Genomic DNA, 25,721 nt, shown 5'->3' on the forward strand with positions numbered 1-25,721 from the left:
CTGTAGTAGCATCATATGCGATGGAGATAACATTGCGTTTTTACGATACGCGTCAGTGAATAAGTAGTGCGACTGTGTTTTAAATTACAGTATATGTTAATAGTTCAGAAAAACTCTGTATTATTTATCATTTTATTATATTCTTTAATTATCATGATACACTTTAAATATCATTCTCAATCGATAAAACAAATCAAAGTGCTTGTCTGTAACTTCTATGAAGAATTCAATGAATCGAAATGTTTTTATGCTCATAATTCGCGACAGTTAAACTTCAATATTCTCTTTTTATACTTGTTTTTTTCTTTGTTTGTCGACTAACCGTGTCACTAACCGAGGAACACGTATACGCGCTCATATACACACATACGCGTCTCATCTTTGCACTCTGCACAATCAAATTTTAATAACTTTATTCTTCGAAAAACCTTCTCCATCTACTTGAAATCTTCTTGAAACAGATTCGATATTCACTTCTGCTCGCCGGCGTTTCTCATAAAAATTGTTAAGCTAACCTTCGGTGTTTGTACTACTGAAATTGAAGATAGAAGAAAAAATGCTAGATATTTGACAAAGAATATTTAGAACATATTATACAAACGCACATAAACGTGAATTCTTATCGCATCGATTTTAAAATATAAATCACATTCAATCGCCTTTCTTAAAAAATATCCAATCATCTTTCTTAAAAAATATCGCGACTTAATTCAGAAATTTATCTTGGAAACTCGATTCTTAGACGAAATCGCAAACGTAAGGGCAGCACGCGTGATGGAGTTTCGCAACAAGCTTGTTTCTCTCGATCAAGGAGAGTTCGTCGGAGCGTAAGATTTCCAGACAAGCTGCGACTCTACAGAAACGCCTTGCACAGGAATGCTTTTACCTGAAGCTCACGTGTCACTGACAGCAATGCAAGAGTCGTTCTCATGTACCTACGTACAGGTATGCGAATAGAGGTATGTAGATACGTATTTCTGAGAATGTATCGTGTCTGTATATACGCCACTACGCAGAGTTTCCTGCGCTGCTACGTGGTCGAAGGTTTGTTCCGTAGACACGTACACGTAGCACAAAGCTGTGGACCGTGAGACAAGCTTTGATCGCCTGGTAGAATCGTGTACACAGTAAATGCACTTGGACGTTAGTGCAGTGGCATGTATGTGGCAGGACGCAACATGGGGATGGTAGGAACATCGTCTAGCGTTCATGGTCTTACTACGTACGCACCGTCCGTGGCAAGTCTTCCATTAGTATAAAAGCAGAAACACAGTTACACTTTGCTTCGACGTATGCCGCGCCATGAAATTAGTATTAAATTGCTAGTTACGGGTCCTGTTAGTTCTGATTGGTGATTGTATAGTAGCATTTGATTTATGTACCGTGTAAAATGCTAAATATGAAATGTTATATAGAAAATATGTTAAATGGAGCTGTAATGTTGCAGAATATAACGTTAATTGGTATTTAAATATGCCAACAATGTGTGCCATTTGGCTATCACAAAGTTTTAATCGGCGTTTGAGTACGCCAATCGTGTTGTCTATACGATATTTGAATTTATACAATATTTATTGTTTATAAAATAATTGCGACGAATAGGATAATAAAGCTGTCGATAATTTGCTGAATCAATTGTTTGTCTAATAACTAGGTGTAATGCAACAGAAGATGTTCTCTGAAAATTTCATTTATGAAGAAATTACTATACGAAGTAGTCATTATATTTTGGAAATAATTATTGAGATGTAAGTAGTTATACAAAATATGACATTGTTCAGATTAAATGCAGCAATAAGTTGCAAATGTTAGAATAAAAATCGTTTTTCCCTATTTAAAAGCAATTTGACTGTTCCTAGAAGTTTCAAAAAATTCATTTGGAATTTCTTCTCAAATCACCAATATTCGTCTATGTATTAACATATACCAATCTTTTTGCATATTATAATTGCTACTAGTAATAACATTTGCTAAATCATTATACTTTTAAATTCGCAATAAAATATACGATTAATTTTTTGATTATTTACTTCCTGCTTTTCTCGATATTGAATAGCTTGCTGATACTGAAAAAATATTAAACGTATATATATATTATGATGTTTACGAATATTAAGATTGTTATATTATACAAATATTTCGATATAAAATCACGTAATATTTCAGACAGACATAACGAAAATAACAATCGGCGATACAGAGATTTTTGGTCTTTCGGTCCACATAGTGGTATGTATCTGGGGATAAAGCACAACAGTTGGTTGCTACGGAAATTGTGCACCTGTCCAGTTTCCATGATCTCTCTATTATCCGTTCCCTCTTTCTCGTTAGCGAACATGCAATATATATTGGAAAGCTAGACGACGCGGAGGTAGGTCTGCATATAGAAAAAAGAAATAGGTGATTGAAGTTTCGAATACCAATATTCGTTTGATTGAACCGTCTTGCGTGTGTCTATCCAAATATAGTCTACGTATATATAAATCAACTTCTATTAGATTGGTAAACCAATACGTATACATATTGCGTATATACAAGCATTTATTAATCAGAAAAAGGAAAAGTAATAATTACAAAAGATATGGTAGATGTGGCTGCGAACAATACTACAGAAAAATTAAGATGGTTTCCTCAGCACATAAAGTATGGGTTTTCTGCTTGTAGGATGTCGTATAGAATTGCTTTTATTGAGAGAAAACCGATCCATAAATTCCGACCTATGTATATCGATGTATATGGGCTTACAATGCGCGAAGTTACGGTTAGGTAACTTTTATGAGAATTAACTGACAAAACTCTGTGATAAGTTAGTTTTTCAAAGATACAATACGTGAATATTCACCACTAGTTTGCAAGAATTAAAATCGATCTATCCGAGATTGATTCGTGTTTATTAGCTTCTAACTTGGTAATTATAGAAATTTCTGGTTCGAAAATAATCCACTTGGCAGCCTAAAAAAGCATGTCATTTCAATTGCAATAATATAGAATCCTTAAATATGAAAATAACTTGTTACTAAAATTTGTTACTAAAAATGTGATCGTTTTACTATCTGAAAATTTTATTATCCATATATTTTTATCTCCCCTGTTAATTCGAATATTAAGCATTCTACTGTACATCTTTAAACGCTGCTCGCTAAACATTCCATTTTTAAGATAATCGTTACATAGATCGTAGATAGCAGTTTAAAGTTTTCATCCCTGTTTACTGGTTGCTTCACTTTTAATCCGACGTTTCTAAAGTGGTCTGGTACATGGCCGTATCAAATATCGTGTAATCGGTTTCATTGTCACAGGAGAGGAGTTCGCCAGGAATGCAATTATGCGAGGATCCGCATTAAGTTTTAATCCGATCTAGTTTTATACTTGCGGAGAGTTTATGACTTGCGCGAAAAGCTTCTTAACGATAATGCGATATCTTGAGAGGTTAGGACAGCATTAACTTTACTATCCAAAGGGGCAGAGCATCGTGAAGGTTGGATCGAAGATCGAAGGTAAAGCGGGAGGGTAACGAAATGCGCATATACGTACGTATAACATAGAAGATAACGATGGTACGCTAAGCGTGTTCCTTCGTAACTTACAGACCACTTTAGCGCGTACTGACTAATATTCTCTTAATTATCAAACTTCGAGACTTCTCCTAATTTCCACCCCTATCACAGGGTTTATCAAGTAATAGGAAATGACAACGTATGTCTGTGTAAATTCCCTGACTGTAAAGATAATCTTCGTTAATTCTGGATTAAGTTTATTTCGCGTTAATAAGAAGTTTCATATAATTTTCATGTTGATAATAAAATTAACGTTTAAGAAGAAAGTAACATTTATAGAATTTTGGTAATTTCCTTTTTGTAATTGGTTTAAAGTTGTTATTGCATCGTATTGTATTTTTATTTACTCTAGTAGACCGAAGATGTTTATGCATTTATGGGATTTTATGATGCATTTATTCAGATTTGTTTTAAGATATACCAATGTAATCATTAGAGTCGAATCTCGTAACTGATGCAGCTAATGCTAATTTTTCACAATATTTTATATAACACGTGTAATATGCATATTCATAAAAAATGCCTGTAAACATTTGAATAACTTCGTGAGTTAGTATATCAGAATATGCAATAATTGATTGCCATTAATACCAGACGCGACCTCAACGCTAAATCATGTTGCATGAATCCGATTGGATTCTGGATTCGTCCGACACTGCAAATTCAGAGTGCAATCTCGTGCTTCCAGGAATCACAATATGCGGCAAATGTTTCAAGCTTTTAACACGATTATAACTGAAATAGGCAAGTGTTGAGATGATAGCTAATCGATGAAATAGAATAATTTTGGACGTAGTTATATAGTTTTAGATATCAACTAATGAGAAAGAAATTCAATTACTTTATACGTATGATGTTACGAATGTACATACAAAGTGTCTCGTTTTATTCGATCCATGCAAATACTTGCTAAACTGTATAAAAAAAATAAAATAAAAATAAATAAAACTTATCTAGGTAGGCGTGCCTTCGAAATTTCATGGTGGCTCATTTTTTAACAGAACTTTACACTTTTCTATACACTATTCGATGCATTTTTTAATTCTTTACAAGAGGTATTAAGGCACTTGAATCAAAAAATGATTAGTTTAGAAGATATTTGAACTTTAACCTCGTAAAACTCTTCAATATGAAAGATAAGGATAGTCAACGCAATGCTTTTACGTTCCTTTCTCTTGTCTTCCATGCACTCAATTTGATGAAGTTGGAATCGGAATATCTTTTAAACTAAGCATCACTTCTAATAAAATATCTACTATATCTGATAATATATCTACTTCTTTGTAGAGAATTAAAAATTGTATCGAATGTGTATAAAAAAAACTATAGTTCCATTTAAAAGATCGTTGCTCATCTTGAAATCTCGAAAACGCCTCTACCTAGACAAAACTGGTCATTATAAGACGTCGCTGAAACAAAACAAGTTTTATTTGAAACACTTTTTCGAATAACAGATTGTTTAGCAGATATTTGCAATATTGGGTCGATTAAAATGACACACTGTGTATACACAGTACAATACTACCACACCTCATATTCATAATGTCCTGTGAAATAATGGAATTTCCTTTTAATTATTTGATATTTAATCTGGATATTTAAGTTACATAAGTGTACTGATTTGAATCACATGTATATTCGCAGATGCAGTTAAACAATAAAGTTGAAAAAATCTTAGAATTGAACGACTTATTTCAAGCGGAAATTCTCGAGTAGCTAATTATTCTATTATATGTGTATTTTCTTTATTACATAATATTTCTTGTATAAAAAATTTATATGTAATCTTATGTTCTAGCATCTATATGCTAAATGACGTTGAAATGAATTAAATTAAAGAGAGAAATTATTTTTGTAGGATTCTGTGATATTTGTCCTTATAAAATCCAGATTGTTCTAAATGTTGAGAAGTTTCGAAGAGTCTGGAAGGGTTGTTCAGTCAAGCTTGGAAACTCTTTTGCCCAGAATTCAGAACCTTCGGGCTATGAGTGAATTTGAAACTTTCAAACTTTCGGTCGTTTATCCTTTTGTTTTCTCGATCGATATATATACATATATATATGTATCTCTCTCTCTCTCTCTCTTACTTTCTCTTGCTTTTTATGCTGATTCAAGATATGAGAATATATCCCTTCTACAGAATCAGATTTTTATTTCTACAACGTAAGCTGCAAGTTGCGCAATAGCAATAAAATTGCTTTTATTCTTCCAGGAAAAGATACGTGGAACATTATATTGGATTAATGAATACAAAATGCTTCTTAATTTCAATCACACATAGTTTCTTGGAAATATCGTGTACTGAATCAAAGTAATTTTCATATGAATCAATGTGCTTCTCCAACGATCAATTCTTTTCATTATATACTATATTTATAAGAATTATGTCTGTTTTACAATTCAAATACTCTTGGAATGGAATTGTCACATAATGTCTTCTAAAATTACTTATGCATTAAAACATTGTTTAAGTCGAATAGAGATATCTTAAATCTTTCTAAAATGATAGATTAATATGATTGACTCTTTGATGACAATTTTTCCTCCCTTTAAGTTCATATAGAAAAATGTACAAACTGTTAATTTAAGTCGCTATTGTTGGTTGCAAAATGGTATTTGATTTAATCGTCGTTGTTTTTGTTTTATAGGTTGTTCATGGCGTTCACATAGAACCAGCACATGAAGTGAAAAAGCGGAGTATCAGTCAGCCGGTTCGGATCTTGCTATCGTACGATGAAAGCGTCTACAGGTGAGTTTGCATGTAATTAATTATACATATAATTAACACATATTAGATATGCAGCTAAGCATACAATGCACAAGCGTTAAAAAACTGTTACCATATAATGAAGGCTATGCTGATCTTGGAATATTATTAAAAGGTATTAAGAGATATTAAAAGCTAGTATATTTTCTTTCTTTTAGCTATTTGTAAGAGGTAATAGCTCTTCGTGAGTAATTCAACGGATCTTAAGGTTGGAACTTATTGGAACCGTTTATTCATCTAAATTTTATTTGTATTTATTTCCGTAGTTAATATATAAATATATAAACTTTTATGTATCCAGATGTAATATCGCAGAGTTCATTTATTACTTTCAATATTCTTTCAGCTTCTGTCTCAAACTTATTAGAAATTGCAGTATTATACTATAAATTCGATACGTAGAAAACGTTCTTAAATTTCAAAGCTACATCCATTTGTCGTTACATTATATCAATACAAAACATAGACAAAATTCTCAGTGACTGCAATTTCTGTTGGCAATTTGTCGTCTTATTTGCTTCTGGTAAAAGTAGACGCTGATATCGCTAGAACACGGGTGTGTGACGCTGATACTTTAGCATCGAAACCGTATGTAGCACCAAGCTTCGTATTTCTTTTTACACTAATGCAAAGACGTTGCAGCCAAGATCTTATATAAAGTACTATACGATGGGCAAGAGAAACGGGAGGTGTCTCGAACGAAAGTGATTTATGCATCACACGATACTTCACGTAGAACCTTCACCACCACACGTTTATATTAGTATCGATCGGCTGAACGAAGCTTGATGTATACTTGCTACACACCATCCATAACTTGCTGATACTTGATACACTTGAAACAAGGATATCAGGAAATTGTTTACTTTATGTTATAGTTAGAAACTGAAATTAAGACTTAGTAATCTTTTAAACAATTAAGCTTGTAGCATATTATGAAATATTATCAGTCTTTGATATAATAACGAAAAAGAAGGAAGAAAATATACTTTTAAAAGAAGTTATGAAGGAAGGTATTCCTTAAGAGTTTCAGAGCTTTTGATGCACAAATGACTATCTGAGAAACTTATTCAGTTGTATAATTTTTAATAGAACTTTACGATCGAAGACCACAGAAGAAAATATATTAAGATATAACAAAGAAATCCACTCTTATATTATTATAAATTGTTTGGAATTAAATGTGTATCTCTGTCATCTTTCTGGGTATTTTAAAATCATTATTTATCACACACGTAATTATATGATTTAGTGGATTTATATAACAGGATGTTCCCTTCAACTACCAAATATGTAGTCTTTCTCACATAGTCCTCAATATTTTTTAAATATAAAACGAATTACAATGAATGCCGTTTATCCACATAAATTATGCTCGTGCAAGTTATTTATATTGAAACTAACGCTATTTTGTGCATATAAGTAACAAATTTCTCTATGAAATTATTATTTATTAATATTAATTATATAATGATATATTTATCGTCATTGCAAAAATGAAATGAAGGAGATTTTAATGGGACAATAAAGTGAAAGATAAAATAATATTCTCACATCCAAAGTTGTTGACGCAAATTCTTAAATAAAGTTGTGGGTATGTCGTGAACAGGACGTGTTCTGGGTGAGACGCGCTTTGCGTCGCTAGGAGTCGCAACGAAGTAACTTTTAACTTCCGGACCGGAAGTTCTGCAGTTGTTAAATGCCACCGTGGCACGGAGCATAACTTTCCGAGTAGTATTCCGTAAGTTCCTATCGTGTATTCAGCCTAGTTTCTCTAGTCTTGGACATGTATTCACAATATCTTAACTGTATCTGAACGGATATCTAGATCGAGGGTTGCATTATCTGTTTCATTCCTACTGATGCAATTAATATATTAAAATGTATCTTCAACCTGTTCCAAGATTTTCCAGCCAAACTTTATCACTTACTTATAGTTTAATATAGCTTACAGCTTAATTTCTATATAATATGAACAGTAAGATTATACGTATAAAGTAGCAACGCGACATACAATATAGTTTCGTGCAGAATATGTCACATTCAAAAGACTGCTAATAGTTTACTCTCAGATTTACAACTTATTAACATTAGAACTACCGATAGTTAACACGAAACTATTTCTACCAAAACCAGTCATTTTGACTGGTCTTTAAAAAATATGTAATAATAGAATATTTTTATATTTATCGATTTATTACTTTCTTACAGAAGAAATACAATGTAATGTAGTACATTTTTGGTATTATTAATCCATGTGGGACCATGATCCCTAAACGAAAGTTGACACATTTATAAAAATTGTAGAACCGGTCATTTTGACTGGTGTGGTATTTCTAGTATTAACATCTAGCGCTTTAGCGATCGATCTGGAATTTTCCTGATAACTGATATCATCATATTGAATGATACGCAGTAAAAATTTAAAAAACATACAAAACTAGGAAACTGGTTAATTGGGGTTTGATAAACAGATTGCAGCACCCTTTTACACTTTGACAAGTACCAGTCATTGTGACTGATATTGGTATAAGTAGAGTCGATATTATTTTGAGTTTGAATATATAAAAAACAAAATAAAATTCATTATATTCCTTTAGTTATCATTGCGGAAAGAAAATATGACATGAAGTAGGAATTTTAAAATAAAATTATAAAACCAGTCGATTTGACTGGTGTGATAGTTTTAGTGTTAAAAGCAAGATGTAACTTCGAGAGACGGGCATTTCATTAAACAAACTTAAACCTATCAAGTTACTTGTGCTCGAAAACAATTAGTTTGAAAGATATTCTATCTTGAATATTGCAAAATTCAACATGTGAAAGAAGTAATAAATAGCGAAACTAGTAAGTAAGCAAGAAGAAATGTAACTTTTGTACTTTTATATTTATGATATATTACATTCACCTCGTTTCTCCTATGTTTTACGAAATTAGGGTCAAAATATCTTTTAAACCATTTATTCTTAGACACAAGTAACTTAATGTTTCTATACGAATACAAAGTAAAATTATGTAGTCACGCAAGCGTATTTAGCTACTCTATATTTTTCGTGCAAGATTCATGGTAGTCCGCGTGAAATGAGATCTTTTCATGCGTGTGCATTTATACATATAAAATATATGTAAATCCATAGCTTGCATAAACAATGCTTATACAATATGAAGTGTCAACCTTATACATACTAAAATGATTAATTTCCGCCTATTTATAACTCGTTACCCATGTTATATTGTACAAAATATTTTCTACAATTTTTTTCCGGTTTAGAATTATACAATTTCTATAGGACAAATTGAACGGTCGAAATTTTTTAATAAATTTAAAAATAAGCAAATTCCCAAAAAGTGAATGTCTTTGGTCCACCGAATTAAAAATCTTCAACTAATTTAATGCATGTTTTTCTAATATATTGAGTGTGGGGTTGTTATTGATTTATCCTAGTATCACTTTGACAAATCAGGGATTGTAAATCATTCGTTAACATAAAACTGTTCAACGTCGTACACAACGAACAGCGAAGAATCTTACAACAAGTATAATAACATTTATTGATGCGCGATATAAGAAACTAAAAAGTAAACGCGTACTTTGAAACGTACAGTTTCTATTTTGTTATGTTCGTATTCTTTTAAGGATATACATCCAGCATAGAAATACCTATTCATTTAATTTCAAGTACGCGCTAGTTTCTTTCATGTTACTTTCAACAGCACGTAGCTAACACGACCAACAAACGATGTACGCCTTTAAGCTTACTCTCTCATTAAAAGTAACCTTTTTCGACAGCACTTCAAACACATATATTCCACACCTCTCGTTAATAGAAAAGACTTTAAATTCACATATGTAATTATCAAACATTTGCCATCAGATGTCCTAAATGTGGATAACAAAAATAAAGTTTCGTACTATAGAATATAGAAAATGTCATTTTCTCTAAGAAAACCACGTATATGTAGTATTTTTTAATGCTTAATATTTTATAGTATTTTTATTTATATTTTGTATTTTTAATTATCTTCATTTATTATTTAACATTTCTACGCAACATATTGTTAGTTCATTATAACAGTCGAAATATTTTCGCGCAAAATTTCACCAAGCAGTGTTCCTGAATTTTGTTAAAACATTGGAAAGAACATACTTTCACCGATACATATAAATGCGTTGCAAGTTAATTGAGAAAATGCAGCCAATTCCCCGTGAATTACGACGAGGCCGAATTTTCATTCTAGCTGCCCAGAAACTGTCGTCGGTAATTAATCGTGTTTTCTCGTTACCGATAATTAATCCCGTGTCGCTCGTATCGCAGCGAGTAAAAAAAAAAAGATAGAAAAAAAGGAAGGAAAGAGGGGAGAAGAGAGGACAGAATTAACCGATTAAGCCGGATCTATCGATATCGACTGAATTCAACCATTTGACGTACTCTCTCGGGAGATCGGCTATGGTGTCCAATCGAATAGAAAGCGTTAAAATTTCCGTCGACGACGAAAAACTTGGGCACGCGCCAGATGAACCGTACTGTCTGCATGTGTAGGGTCGTTTCACAACTGACATACTCTTATTCAATTTGCCATCCACTCATGACCGTCGGCGATATTTGGGAAAGGTTTCCTTCATTGGAATGGATCTACGCCAAATGTTTGTATCTGATCAGAACAGATACATATATTTAATAAGTATCGATGTGTGTATAGGCAACTGTGAGTGGGCCTTCATATTTTGTAAATTGGTACCGACGATAGAAAACGGTGGTTATTAGTTATAAAAACGAATGTGAAAGGAGCTTTATGCTTAATGTTCAAGTTTAACTATTGCGAACTTATAAAACACTTCGATTTATTAAATCTAAATGATACTTGAAGTGCATCATAATAATTAAGAAATGTGTCTCATGAAAGTTATCCCAAGTGATCAGAAATAATTGATAGTTTTTAAAAGGGCAACTTATACGATAGGATCAAAGAATTAGACGAAACTGAAAGTGTATAATTAGCTCTTAGAATATTATCTCGTTCATTTTCTCTAACATTGTTAAATTTTCGTTTATCTGAATTACGTCTATTTCCATATACGAAACAATGTCATCCGGTTGACATCCGATTAAATTCCCGTGATTCTATCGTCGGCCAATACATCAGCTAATGGTTTGTACCATTAGCCGTCACCGACTCGCGAAACAAAGCTGTCATAAACTGTCTCTCCTTGGGAGGTATTCTCGAAATTTCGACGCTGTCACGTCGCTGTCACGTCGCTGTTATCTTCAACCGCAACATCTTAAAATACTTATTTGATATTATGTCCTAAATGTTTCTACTTGCATCAGATTCGTGACAGGAAATTTTCTCCCCTTCTTCACAACGTTCGTCGATAGAACTAAAATGAAATCAATTATTATTATTATTAGTAGTAGTAGTAGTAGTAGGAGTATATTTTATATTAGCCTCACGACCATAAAAGAAACTCGGTTTACAATAAAAATAATCTCTCTATCGTCATGCACGTTTTGTTCTTAACCATCTCCATACTTATCCATCCTTTCACACACACGACCTCATTTTATTTTACTATTCCTTGTCTACCGACTGCCATCTAACTCTTAACTATTATATATGTCTATTATCTATTGCATAAATCTTTACCTACTTGGCTAGATAGCGTCTTTCTCTTCACTCTTTCCCTTTTCTTTTTTCCCAATTTTCTCACCCAGTCTGCAATCCTACCTTTTCCTCCCTCATTCACTCTCTCTCCTACTCTGGCCCCTCTAATTTTCTAATTTTCTTTTGTCGTGTACTCCAGATTTAAACGAAATCAACTATTACATCAATTTTGAGCGGGTAAATCTACTGTTAGAACACAACCATAATTTATGAATCGTTATTACCAGCACACTATTATTATTCTTTCTTCGAACCTTTGTTCCTACCGTGAATTATTTTTGTTCATTATGCGATCGTACATTAATATCGCGCGAACAAGAATAAACTGTGTGCAGTTAGAGTACCGCATTAAGAGCGGTATACCAATTTATTATTTTCCACTTTAAAAGTAATGCCTACTACGGAGAAGCGCTTAACTCCTGCTTGAGATGCAAGAGAAGTGTGGCGTGCACCCTTGGTATTCACCAACTTTCACGCTAATATCAGCCCGGACGATGTATAGTCTTTGGCGTAAATTACACGTAATGAAATTTTGCAAGGAAATAAAGGGGTCGCGTAATCTTCGATTCTCGCGGCCACCGTGAAGGTAACGACGTGTAATTTTTCATTTCCATACATAAGATGTAAACTGGGATCTTTAGAAGATCTAGAACATATTGTATTATATATCGTAACATATATTTTGCACATAGAAGTATAGCTTAGTATAAGTATAAAAGTATAGCATAAAAGTATAATCCAATTTTGAAAAATAACTTGAAAATTTGTTCCCGTATATATTAAAACAAAAACGATTATTCCCATTTAAAAATTACATTTGTTTCAGATTATTCAGTCGTTTTTATTTCAACGTCTATTTTAATTCAATACGTTACTTTAAGTTATCATTTATCTCAATCTTTTATAAGTGACATTTATTCGATGTCATTCTTAATCATTTTATTTCAAAATTTCCAATCAATTTAAGACTATACCGATCTAAATTTACGTTTGCATTTCGATAATTCCGATGCGCCTATGTATCTCGAAACTGGAATTCCCAGGAGAAAGAGAGAGAGAGAGAGAGAGAGAGATCGGAACACAGATTGTGGTAATTAGACGTAGCTCATACTTTCGCGTCATTTTAATCTTCTTAATGTCACATCTACTTCAAATTGATTTCACATTTTCCTTCAAAATTTCCGATTGATTAAAAGTTATTTCGATCAAAGATTACAGAAATCCAAACTTACACGCACAATTTGGACAATTCCGATGCATCTATCTTAAAACTCATAGGAAATAGAGATAAAGTGATAGATGAGGTGGGGTAATTGAAGGAACTTCGCAGTTTCCTATCAAGTTTTCAGGGTATTACGTAGGCACGCCAAATATCAACAGAGACTGGGACGCAGTCTGGGGTCACTGTCGTTAGCCGTTTGTAAAATATTAACGTTGATGGCGTTCTTTTCAAAGCCGTGCTAGGCCTTCACGATGGAAACACAGGCATGCGATTTCGACTCGTCTCAAGCATCAAAGGATCGTTCTAATTGGCCGTTTACATTCGCGCGTGTAAATTGTACATTGACCATCGTAGCTCTCGTTCCTCGCCAGGTTACACGGTCCCTAACCCCACGTCGCGTCGCCCACTTGTGCTCTCTCCTAGCTTTCGTTTTGGTCAATGTTTGCCCTGGCGCAATGGTAACGCTCTGCAGCCGTACGGTTTGGGTGGAAATGCCCCCGAGCGGCATCTCGTAAATTCAACGGCTGTACTCCGTGATCGTAAATTAACCATAATATTCATATGTGCTTATCGGTACTGTTAATTACATCGCATATGTTTGCCACTGTTCAAAACGGCTAATGCATTATATCATGCATCGTAACTCGCGGCGTTATTTCGGCATTGCTTTTTTCTTCGTGGCACAGTACGGATTTTTGCTGCGGTATGATAACAACTTGATTATTTATAGCCACATATTTCCAAATGGCATAATTATTTTATAGAAAAGCCGACGAACCCTTTTTATACATTCGCCATAAATCGGACTGCAGATGTTTATGCGTTTATGGGTAATATTAAAATTGCACAAATTCACAGAACGCGTATAATATACAGAATATATGAAATATCCAAAGAATGATATACGTTATAATATTTAGAGAGTGAAACACATCTCTGCTTATGTTCTATTTCCTTAGTTATGTTTTATAATACTGTACGTTTGCGTGAACATCCGTAGCATAGTACCCTTTTATTTAATCTATGTATTGTAGGATTGAGTGATATGTTTGTTCAGCTTTCAGTAATACATATTTCGAAGAATCTTATAAAAATTGTTTCAAGAATTTAAAGGTACGAGTTTTTTAATTTTTTTATGGAAGATGCAATATTCATGGAAAGAAATGAGACAAGTAAATTACTCCTTAATTATATATGGATGTTATATGAAACTAATAACAGTTGATGTAATCTTTCGATGGAATGTAAACCAGCTAATTGCTCAACCTAGTATAATGTACATAAAATGGAATTACCTGTGAAAGACAATGTTTAAGGATGGCACAACAGTTTAATAAATCGTCATCTCTCTAGGATTATTTACATTAATAATGACATGATTAACAAGATCAGATTGACCATAGCACGATAGAATTCCTGAGTAAAGAGATTACGGTGTCTTAGAGCAGATTATGTGTACGTTTAATTAAAAATTTAATCGAATTTTAATTATACGTGCGTGTATATATTACACGCGTATTATATATTACAAATTATATGTATTACAAACATTAGATATAATATATCTATAGATTTAAAGGAGTCGATATAGGAAAGTAGTTATAGTCAACGAGTGGTCAGCCCGAACAGCGTGACGGATAGCTAAACATAAAGATCTAGTGCTTTCTATCATATCGCAGAAAATGACAAAGTGACCGAACAATAGAATAATATGTCGAGTGATGTTGTATTAAAAAATATAAAGAACTTCTGAAGTTATGAAATCTTTAAAATTGTTTATAAACTTTTAATTTCTGAGTCTTATATCGTAAGAACGATAGAAGGAAATATCCTTTATATTAATAGTCGTCGATCGTTGCGTACCTGATAATGGATATATATATAAAATAATGTATCTGTTTAAAATAGAATTCTTCCTAGTTGAGAATAGAACTGGACTTGGTAGAAATTGCACTGCTTTTCCAACTACTCATAACTCTCTTCTAACCCTTGAAACCGGCTTCAACGCCTTTCACGTTAGTAATGAACGAAACTTTCATATTGCTTTTTTAAGCAATACTTTAACTCCTGTTAAACTTCGTAATGAACTTTGGTGATCGCTTTGTCTCGTGGACGTCCTTTCAGATATTAAGATATTTTTAAAGACAGTAAAGTTATGCAAGTTTGTAGTTCTCCAACTGTATAGATACACAGTTTTTTTTTTAAATATCGTAAGGAATTAATTAATTGCAAATTATGTTATATGCTTTCTGATATGAATGTGCTTATCCAATGCTTCTTTTTGCTATATACAGTTAAACAGTTTTTATATAACGTTGAGCACTAAATTAACTAAGGTATTAAAAAATAAATTTGGCCTTCCTATGAATCAAAGGTCATGTATTTTCGACCAATCGCAGGGAGACGCAATCGCGAGGAAACACGTCAACTGGAGTCGTAAATTCCCGTTACGATTATAATAATCGACACCACGAGTTGATCGGTCCCCTGGTTTCCGTTAAGATAATGTATTTAACTGAAAAATGTATTTAACTGATATTAACTTTTCCACTTAACTTAAGGTTCATATTATAATAATCGATAGAGATAGATCCGTCAATGTAGTTAATTGAAAAGAATATTTGCCCATTTAATCAATATAATTATTGGAAAGGTTTCCAATCTATTGTAAAATACATGTAATACGTATTCCATTTGCAAATAAATTATTTTTATTTTCTATTAAAACCCATTAACAATGTCATTTAGTATTACAATCGTGCATGATGAGAGTCGAATCCCGTTAATTATCGTAATTGCAATAATTAATCCGGCTCATTTCCAACTGTTTTTGATTAATTCCTTGCTCTCGTACGCAGTCGTTTATTCCATCTGGTGCGTATAAACGTGCTTTGAAATTGGCCAGTTAAAAGCGCAGCAAATCAGATTGCATTTTATTGAAACATTGCATGCATTCGCTTTCAATTTAACAAAAATCTCTGTAGTAAATTTTCACGCGGATAAAGGACTTGAAACTTGATAAATATTTTTTAAGTTTGTTTCAGACATAGTATATATATACAGGGTGGTTAGTAACTGGTGGTGCAAGCGGAAAGGGGGTGATTCTACGCGAAAAAAGAAGTCGAAAATATAGAATAAAAAATTTTTTTAATTTTTTTTTTTATTTTTCCATCGAGACAACGATCTACAGTGAGATCTGTTATAACCGCACGCGTACCGAGCGAAAATTCAAAGTCGATTTTCTCGAAAACAAAGCCTCAAACGAAAAATTTTTATTCTATATCACCCCCTTTCCGTTTGTACCACCAATTACCAACCACCCTGTATATATATATATATATATATTTTCGTTATTAGGTTCATTTACTTTCAGAAACAGAACAAGATTTTATTTGTAAAATAAAATATGTTAATATTAATTATGTAACAATTTTAATGATTAAATGTACACAGTACTTGTATAGAAGTCCAAATGTTAAAATCGTTAAATATATTACAAGTTAAATTTAATGTACAGGCAAGTACAATTCAAGTTTCTCTGTATCTCGAAATTTAGAATAATTATAATAATGTGAAAAATGACTTTACGTACGTGGAACAATTGAATGAGATCTCAGAAATATTGAAAGTGATCTTGATGATTTTAATGATCAAGAATACAATTTCCTGATAATAAAGAAAAATTCGATAAATTTCATGCAGTATAACAGCACTTGAACACGTTTGCCGAAATTATATTTAATTGCTATTCAATTATCAAACCTTCATTTCTTTAATATAAAATTTTGTAGGGAATTATACCCACATACGTGTATTTACAACGTTATATTGCAGGAGTATTGACAGAAACAAGCAAACCATTCAGTTGTGCAATGAAATTGAAATATTAAATAAAGCCTTGTATAAATGTCATCGAACTCACTTTGTGAATTCTCGTATTGCGTTATTCATTGCTTTTTCATAATCGTCGCTTTGACCACCACATTCGCAAGCTAATCTACGCAAGACATTCATAAAAATCGAATCAAAGTGTCATATGTAGATCAGTATGAGATCGATAACACAATATAGCATTTATTAACATACTAATCATATCCATTTTCGCTGCACCAGTACTGTATCTTATATCAGGAAAAATACAAATGATTTTTGAAAATGGGGAAAATTCTGTTTCATTCGTAGTGCAAATACAGTGCGACGCATAATACCGCTTTGAGGACGTCATTATGTACTCCTTTAGCCGAAGATAGAAGTAGACGAGACTCATATAATGGCCGATCACATAGCGTACATGCCAGTGCACGTGATTCTCATGCTATTCAACTTGACTTTTGCAATGTATGTACTTTCACCGCATTGAGGCAAAGGTGTCCTAGAAAGCACGGCAAGGTGTCACGAGTTACGAAAGCAAGAGTAATGTTTCTAATACAATATGAATGGAAACATTTGTAATGTAAATTGATCGTTCTCATCTCCTTTCTATTAATACATTGAAATATCAATCTACTAACCAGTGGAGATAATTTAACTTATCAGTTGAACTGTCAATTTTTTAAACGTAACAATTCTTTAATTTATGGATCTCCTATTCTTAAAAATAAAAATAATTAATAATTTTTAAAAATTAAAAACGTGTCGTTACAAAAGTTCAATTAGGACATTTAATTTATTCAAAATAGAAAAAGGAAAGATAGAATTATTTTAGAAAATATCATAGAAAGATTTATGTTGGATATATTTGGGCTGACAATTGTTTGAAAAGGATGGTTAAAAAAGACAGTCGAGCTATATTTAAGCGTAAAAGGCACTATTGTTTCTTAATAACGGTAATTTAGCATTTAGCCCTTCTACTTGCTCCTTCAATTTTATTATAAAACGAAGCATAAGAAGTTGAGAAGTAAGTCAAGATGAAGGAAAAAAGTCACGTAGACTAAAACTTGACTAGTAAAAAAGTACTTAACACACTTTTCATACTAAAACTATTCTGAATATGATGCATGAAACATGATATTCCCTAGTTATTTTCATTTTCATTATAAATTGTAAATTATTATTATTATTATAAATCGAGCCACTGTATTAAATTCAGATTAATTATCGTATAATTAATGCGGTTGTTACACCACTACAGACAGCTCTGTGAATCCCACTGATGACTGTGAATGAGTATCTGTGCGACAGAGTTTAACCATATAACGCGAAACCTCGAACCTCGTGGCTGTATGCGGTGGTTAGGGAATAACTTTACCTTGTAACGATCTACGCTGTAATCGTCACGATAATGATGAGGTGACATGCCCGGAACTTAACGATCATGTAAACGTGTGACCACATTATCAAACGTCGCGTTTAAAATATCCGGATTGTGTTCTTGAATCGAGGAATCGAAACGATGAACGATATAAGCACCAAGCCTGAAGATGAATAAATTCAATTAATTGTCCATTTTTTGTTTATTCCCGCGTTATTATTTATTCTCCCTTTAAATCTATAAAATAGTAAACACCAAAAGTTCATAGCAAGAAAATTAACAGAAATACGTTTTTCGTTTTATTGGAAATGCTCACTTGAAACGTCTATGCCATTTACCATTTCAACTCAAATTTCCAAGAGAATGGCGTTACATCGCGAAAATCAAGAATGTTGATAGCCTCTATTGATCATAGTAATCCTTTCTTCTTTCGCATACGAGAACGATATAAGGAAAATACATTCTGACAAGAAGGTGGAAGAGTCAATTTTTCACGATGGAGTGATACTAGGGAAGGCACGTTCTTCTCGGCAAAGGTGAATTCGCATAAGTCGGTATGCGAAAAAGTGATGTGCAGGACTGCATGTTTTTGAGGATGGATTTTCTAGACAAATGGAGGCGCGGCCTGCCGGGGATTTACCATTCAGCCAGCACGGAGAACGTTCGACAGGGCATGAAGAAAGAAAGATACAATGCATAAGAATCAAATTGAGCGCGAATATCGAGCGTGTCAGTCTCACGGAAATAAAAATTAAAATACGAAATATTTGAAGATACAGTGGCTACGGAAAGTATTGGCATTGTATTTATTCTATCGTTTACTAATTAATTTCCCAGTATTGTAAAATGACTATAAAAATTTGACACTACGAAAATGAAATGTGAAGCACGTCTTCGACTTTATTGAAAAGACATAACAATATTAAAATTACGTTCAACGTTGAAACGGACGGATGATTGAATGGATGCGTTTTGCAAGACACAGCGTTTACAAACGATATGTATTTTCTCTACCAGTTCATATGAATGGATTTAAATACATTTGGCATTTGCTCTTATTAAAACATTACGCTGATGAAAAATAAATAGTCGATAATAATCCGGGATTTTAGACTTTCATAATTCCGATGTATTTTATCTTTTGTTTGAAGAATGTGAAATTGAATTTATTAAACAATATTTTCATTTAATTGAACATTATAAACAATGCATTTTTGTCCATAAAATATGAGATTAAGAAAGGTCTACTATTTTGACCTTAATTAATTTAACTTAATTAATTAATTTCATTAAAAAAATTGTATAATAATTTCCGTAACTTCTTCTGCTTAGAATTGCGGATTATGAATATTTCTCTGTCTAGCTGTATGTGTTTTTTAGTATATTCTTGTATTTCTGTAATCTATGCATGTATATATCTAACATGCATATTATTACATACATATGTATGTACCACGTATTATCTACAATATAAAACTGTGTTAATTAGTCCTTAAACTTAATTAAATGGCCCTTTCACTGATTTCTAATTATATTATGGAATCATATCCTATTATTACACGCAAGTTGTTATACCTGTGTAATTACCGTGTACATTATATAAGCGGTATAATGAGTATTCAAGTACGTCTTTAGTATGTACATACGACGTAATATTATTTGAAATAGATGAAAATGCTCTCGTTGCATGTAAATATTCTACGTTGTACGTAAACTTATTCGAAGTATCGCGTGATAAATGCTGCGTTTGATTCTCTCTTCAATGATTTACGCAAGAATAGCATGCAGCCTTCCATCGTCAATCTAATAAACGATATATCGTCTGGCCTGTCAAAATTATCGAATGGAATTATTAATCGTCGACCTATCATCTCTGGTACGTTACACTGATAGACATCTTGACGTGCTACATCGTTTTACGCTGTATTCAGATACACTATCGAAGTTTAACATACATCTTACGGAAATAGGTCTAGGTAACTATAGAATGTCCTTCTGATCATATGTATAAATGTATAATTACACGTACAATTTGTACGTCTCGTCATATTGTGTCTCATACTAGTCATATTGCTTGAATTCGAGCTTGAATTCGACGTGATTCTTGTGATTTTAAGCTTATCCAAGCTGGTCCAAGTTCATTGTAATGGTTACAAATTATTTAAAGTTATACAAGTGTATTAAAAATGATATTCAATAATATATAATTAAAATTATTATTGTACTATTATAATTATATTAATATTATTATTGTGCTATTATATTATACTATTACTACAATTATTATATTATACTAATTTAAATCATATACAAGTTAAACATTCATATAGATAACATAAAGCTTCGTTCATACTGATCAAACTCAACGTCATGACCAATGTGAACTTGTTAATCACTTACTTAGAAAGCAAGGATTACAGAAACTCACAAACAGCGATAGAAAGATTCATGAAATTATGTGATGAAGATTCATAAAATTTAACAAATTGATGATGTTTATGATATTTCTGACATATGGAAAGAAAGTGTCATCAACAGAAGATTTGGTTAATACAAGAACTCATCGATATTGTGTGATAACACGTGTCTAATCATACATCGTATTTACATATAGTGCAAGAAATACAGAAAAAATTAATAAAATATGCTTTTGCGAAATTATTGATAAAATTTGCTAAATCGATAATAGTGATCGAACGTATAAACGTATACCAAGACCTAGTTATTAGGTAGTGTCAGAGCTTTTACGCGCGGACATGCGTTTCATATCTTGATGGTATCTTTCGCCGGTTTATAGCTGACTGGTAGAGATCGCGGTCGGCCTAGGACCCTCATAACGCTAAAATCCATGGGCTCTGCTAGGGAAGAACTCGACGGGGTGCATGATATTTTATGACAAGGTGTAAAATATATGCATACGATACGTAACAGTAGACGTAGTCTCGTAAAAAGAGAAAAACGAGTTACAGGATGAAGCAGAGTGGTCGACCTAGAAAATCTTGCCATCTACCATGTAAAAAGATCGAAATTGAAGCGTTGAAATAATAAAGATGAGAGGTATCGTTACGCAGATCTATAATTTCACATATACACCGTTGGTTCATAAGTATATGGACAGTTCGCTTCATTTATATTAACGATGCACGAATATTAGTAAAATATATGAATTAATGGCAAACTAACGATCAAACGCAATATTTTCTTGCATAACCGACAGATATACCTTCATCGTTTAATTAATTAACAATTTACTAAATTACGTATTGCGTATTACATCAAATGCGAATGAGTCAATATTATTAATGTATTTCTACATAATAATACATAAAATCGTGACCTGAAAAATAACAGAACGATCAGCAATTCGCATTTTCCATTATCGATATAAAATATTATTAGAAAACACGGTGTAAATATTATACAACCGATGATAATCAACTTTCATTAATTCTATTATTGTAATCGTTTTAATTCCGCGTTATTTATTGTTCGATTCCAATATTAACGGTCGAAGTATTTCACAATAACGGTTTTGTATATCTAAACACGACAGTTAGAGAGAACAGATTGATACAGGTTAGCACAATAGACTGCTCTCTGCAAAATATATAGTTTTTCTCTGCTTTTTTCTTTTTTCTTTTTTTTTTTTTTTTAAGGGCAACAAGCGACTGTTCCATTATTGACGTTCGGCAGATAGATGCAGAGGCGGCGTGCCCTCGGTTTTCGTTGCGGAAGTGCAGTAAACGTCGATAATGGGCGTGCATCGATCAACGTCCCTTGATCCTTTTTAATGCTAACCCTCGACGAGCAAACGGGCGAAATATCACACGACTGGCGCACATGTCGCGCACGAAATTAATGCACGCGATATCGCGCCCGAGCAAGCGTTCATTTGTCAGAATTTATATATATGCGTGTAAAAATCACGGAAGTTTCGAACGAACAGTCACCGGGCGCAGTTTGCTTCGAGTCGAGTCAGCGAAATCGCCGTTACAGACACCTGCGCCAGAATCGAGCGTGTTCCTACTATGTACGTACATACGAGCTACTGCTGAATATTCATTCCAACAACCGTACGCCTAGCAACTTATATACTTCGATAATTAAATAAGCCAACGAATTGCACTCCGTTAGAATTCTTTATAAATCTCGATGTCGTGTTTCTCGATGTTGATTTCGCAAAGTTGAACGAACGTCGGTACGATCGAATGACGACTGATTTGATGAATTACTAGTGTGTTTCAACTTGGTTTTCTATACTTTGACAGACATATAAATCTTCTTGATATTTTCCGACGTCCATCTGCAAAATCAAACGAATCAACATTCGATGAAGTGATGACTGATTTAGTAAGTTACTTATAGTTTCGAATTAGTTCCGTGTACTATGACGAACAAAAATTTACTTCTCTAACGATATGTGATCCATAAAATTAAACGAATATCATTGGATTGAGCGACGACCGATTTAACGAGTTATTCGCGGTTTTATTTTAGTTCTCTATAAAACTATAATGAACAAAAGTCTGCTTGTCCTATATATTTCGAAACTGATTCCTAAAGTTAGACGAACGTCGATATAATCGATTGATTTATCGTGGCAATCGTGGCTCTGAATGAAATTTGCCAATTTCGTATCCTATGTTTGTATTTCAATTAAATTTTTTTATTAGTGATTGAAAGGGACGATAAATGGCATTATTTAACATTAATTCCGAGAACGTTATGTAATATTACTAAATGCCAAATACATTCGTTTAATTCTAAATATACCAGTATTTCTCGGAATGATGGGGCAATCGATGGTTGATATTTCTTGTGAAATTGTTCAATTAATTCTCGATTCTGTGAAATTCACAAGGCAATGATTAAACTCAATAATTAACAAACAGCAAACTAATAGCTTACGCTAATGATGAAGGAATAGAGTTACAATTTCGACACAAAACTATGTAAGCGCATCCCTTGCACTGAAGGAATTAACCTATGTACATCAATGAACTACGAATTACAGCGCTACAAAGAGAACGCATAATTCATGCAACCTCGCACCAGTCTTTAGTTAATACCGTCAATAATTAGCGATCCTGTTTCCCTAAATTGCCCATTGATTTTAACACGAATTCATACGCAATCAAGACAATCATTGTATATTCAGATGTTTTAGTTCTCTCTAGTGAGTAATTACAAGGTTGTACAATTATGTAAGGTAGAATTATTTCAAACTATATTTTTAATTTAAATTAGTTCGTTACTGTATCGTATACACTTTATAACGCCACTAACACATATTCGTTAACTGTAACTTAAACTTGTTACAATATAATATAACGATAAAATGAATATCGTAATAACGAAACATATCTTGGCGATTTCTCGGACATCATGAAAATTTGATATCAAATCGGTGCTCGTGTAAGATGATTCTATGCCATTTTATTTCATATACGGAAGAACAAGAATATATAAATCACGTTTTCCACGTCGATTAATGCAGTTAATTGAAGAAATAAATTTCAGCGTAGTTTATTGTCGCCAAGTCAAATATTAAAATGTAAATTGCGAATGGTTGTGGATGGAAACGTTGGTTGTAGGCACAACCTCCCTAACGGATATTTTTACCGCGAAATAAATCAGAGTTATTGTTTTCTGGAGAGCTTGCAAACTCAAGCGGATACACACCCCTTCACGAATTGCTCTGCTAATGAGTTTCTGTACTACGTGAAAACATTTTTTGCTGGTAATTAATTAAATCACGAACAGCAACGGCAATATACGACGGGCACAGTTCGTTCTTCCGATTCCCCCGCGAAAATTAATATTTATGAAAAATTCTCCACTGCTTTGTTACTATACATGTTTCTTTTTATTATTTTTTATTATGTCCGGTTACCGTATCTTATTGTGATAATACATACTCGCTATATCATGCGATTATCTTGGATTCGATTTACTCGATGCTATGATGAAAATGAAGTTCACCGTGGCATTCAAAGTATGTGCTAAAGTATTTGAAAACTTATAGTAACAACTTATAGAACTATTTATAGGCTCGCATAATTATCGGAACATAGAATATAGAATATGGAATATAGAATCTTATGAATATATTATGTATTATATGAAACATGTTAATATTTCATTGGTGTTATAACGAAACATAACTGCAACGATTATACTGGCCAAATTTAAAACGAATCTGAAATTGTACACGATAATTACATATGTACATGTGTATATTGTGTGTGTATATGAAACTATATCTATTACAAGATATTATTAGAAGCATATTTTAAAGCACTTAGTATATTTTGAAACACGTGTCTCCGTAACGAAGCTGATAAATTTATTGACCAATTTCTCCTTTAAAAAAGTATTTTGATGAATATACTACATATATATGAGCGTATATTCTTTATCTACATTTTTATTGAATTTCAATTAATGGAAATCAATATTATTTATTCGCGAACAAACAAACCTTCTGACGATAGATAGATTTGACATAATAATACTAACTAAAATGATGATTGACAAAATCGAACATTCGGTAGCACGACGATGGCGGAATAAGTTGTCTTTAACGTTGGCAAGCGTCCTTTACGTTGGTTTATGCAGCGATGCTTTACTTTTATTCGTATTTGATTCTGGCTGGTGATTCTCGAGACGTGGTCGCTCGTCCAGGATGCAAATGATGCACTCTCTAGAATTAAAGTGTCTGGTGCTACACCTGCAGCCGAATGCAACGATGTGGAAGGGACGATGCGGTACCCCTCTTTGGTGGACGAGTACATCCCACACAGTTCAGACTCCCTTTCCGTTTCCCATTTGTTAAATTCCTCTTCTCTGTCGACCCTCTTTTTTTATTTCCTACAATGCTCGATGCTAGTACACGCTGTCCCGCTTATTGTTCATGCGTGTTGAAATATTCGATCTATATTTATTTTCTTTTGCTTTCTCCCCTGCAGTTTCATTTTTATTGTATTTTCGTTTGTACGAAAAGGAATGCGCGTTAGCAACTAAATAGTTTTTTATTATTTTCGTCTTTTTGCCGTGTTTTGACATAGTATGTCAAAGTAGAAACAGATAGTGTGAGTTTTCAGTTCGTTCAATTTATAAAACAATATTGTATAATTTCTTAGAACCACAGCTACGCTCTAAAACGATATAACGCGTATATAAATCATGGAACACTCGTTAATTTTCAATATAAGCTTTAGCGAAATTGATTCGTAACGAGATCCTTCAAACGGAGTATGA

The 25,721-nt window shown here is 32.8% G+C and overlaps 1 protein-coding gene across 1 annotated transcript in view; it reads left to right on the forward strand.

Moving 5' to 3' along the window:
* LOC117215787 (leishmanolysin-like peptidase) overlaps nt 1-25,721 on the forward strand; it is a 210,303-nt gene that overhangs the window by 136,747 nt on the left and 47,835 nt on the right. Inside the window, exon 3 of the mRNA XM_033462265.1 lies at nt 6,206-6,306. Within this exon, the coding sequence (XP_033318156.1) occupies nt 6,206-6,306 (101 nt within the window). The remainder of the gene's footprint in view (nt 1-6,205; nt 6,307-25,721) is intronic.

Source organism: Bombus bifarius, unplaced genomic scaffold, assembly GCF_011952205.1.
Source record: "Bombus bifarius isolate JDL3187 unplaced genomic scaffold, Bbif_JDL3187 scf7180000009790, whole genome shotgun sequence".
NCBI lineage: Eukaryota > Metazoa > Arthropoda > Insecta > Hymenoptera > Apidae > Bombus > Bombus bifarius.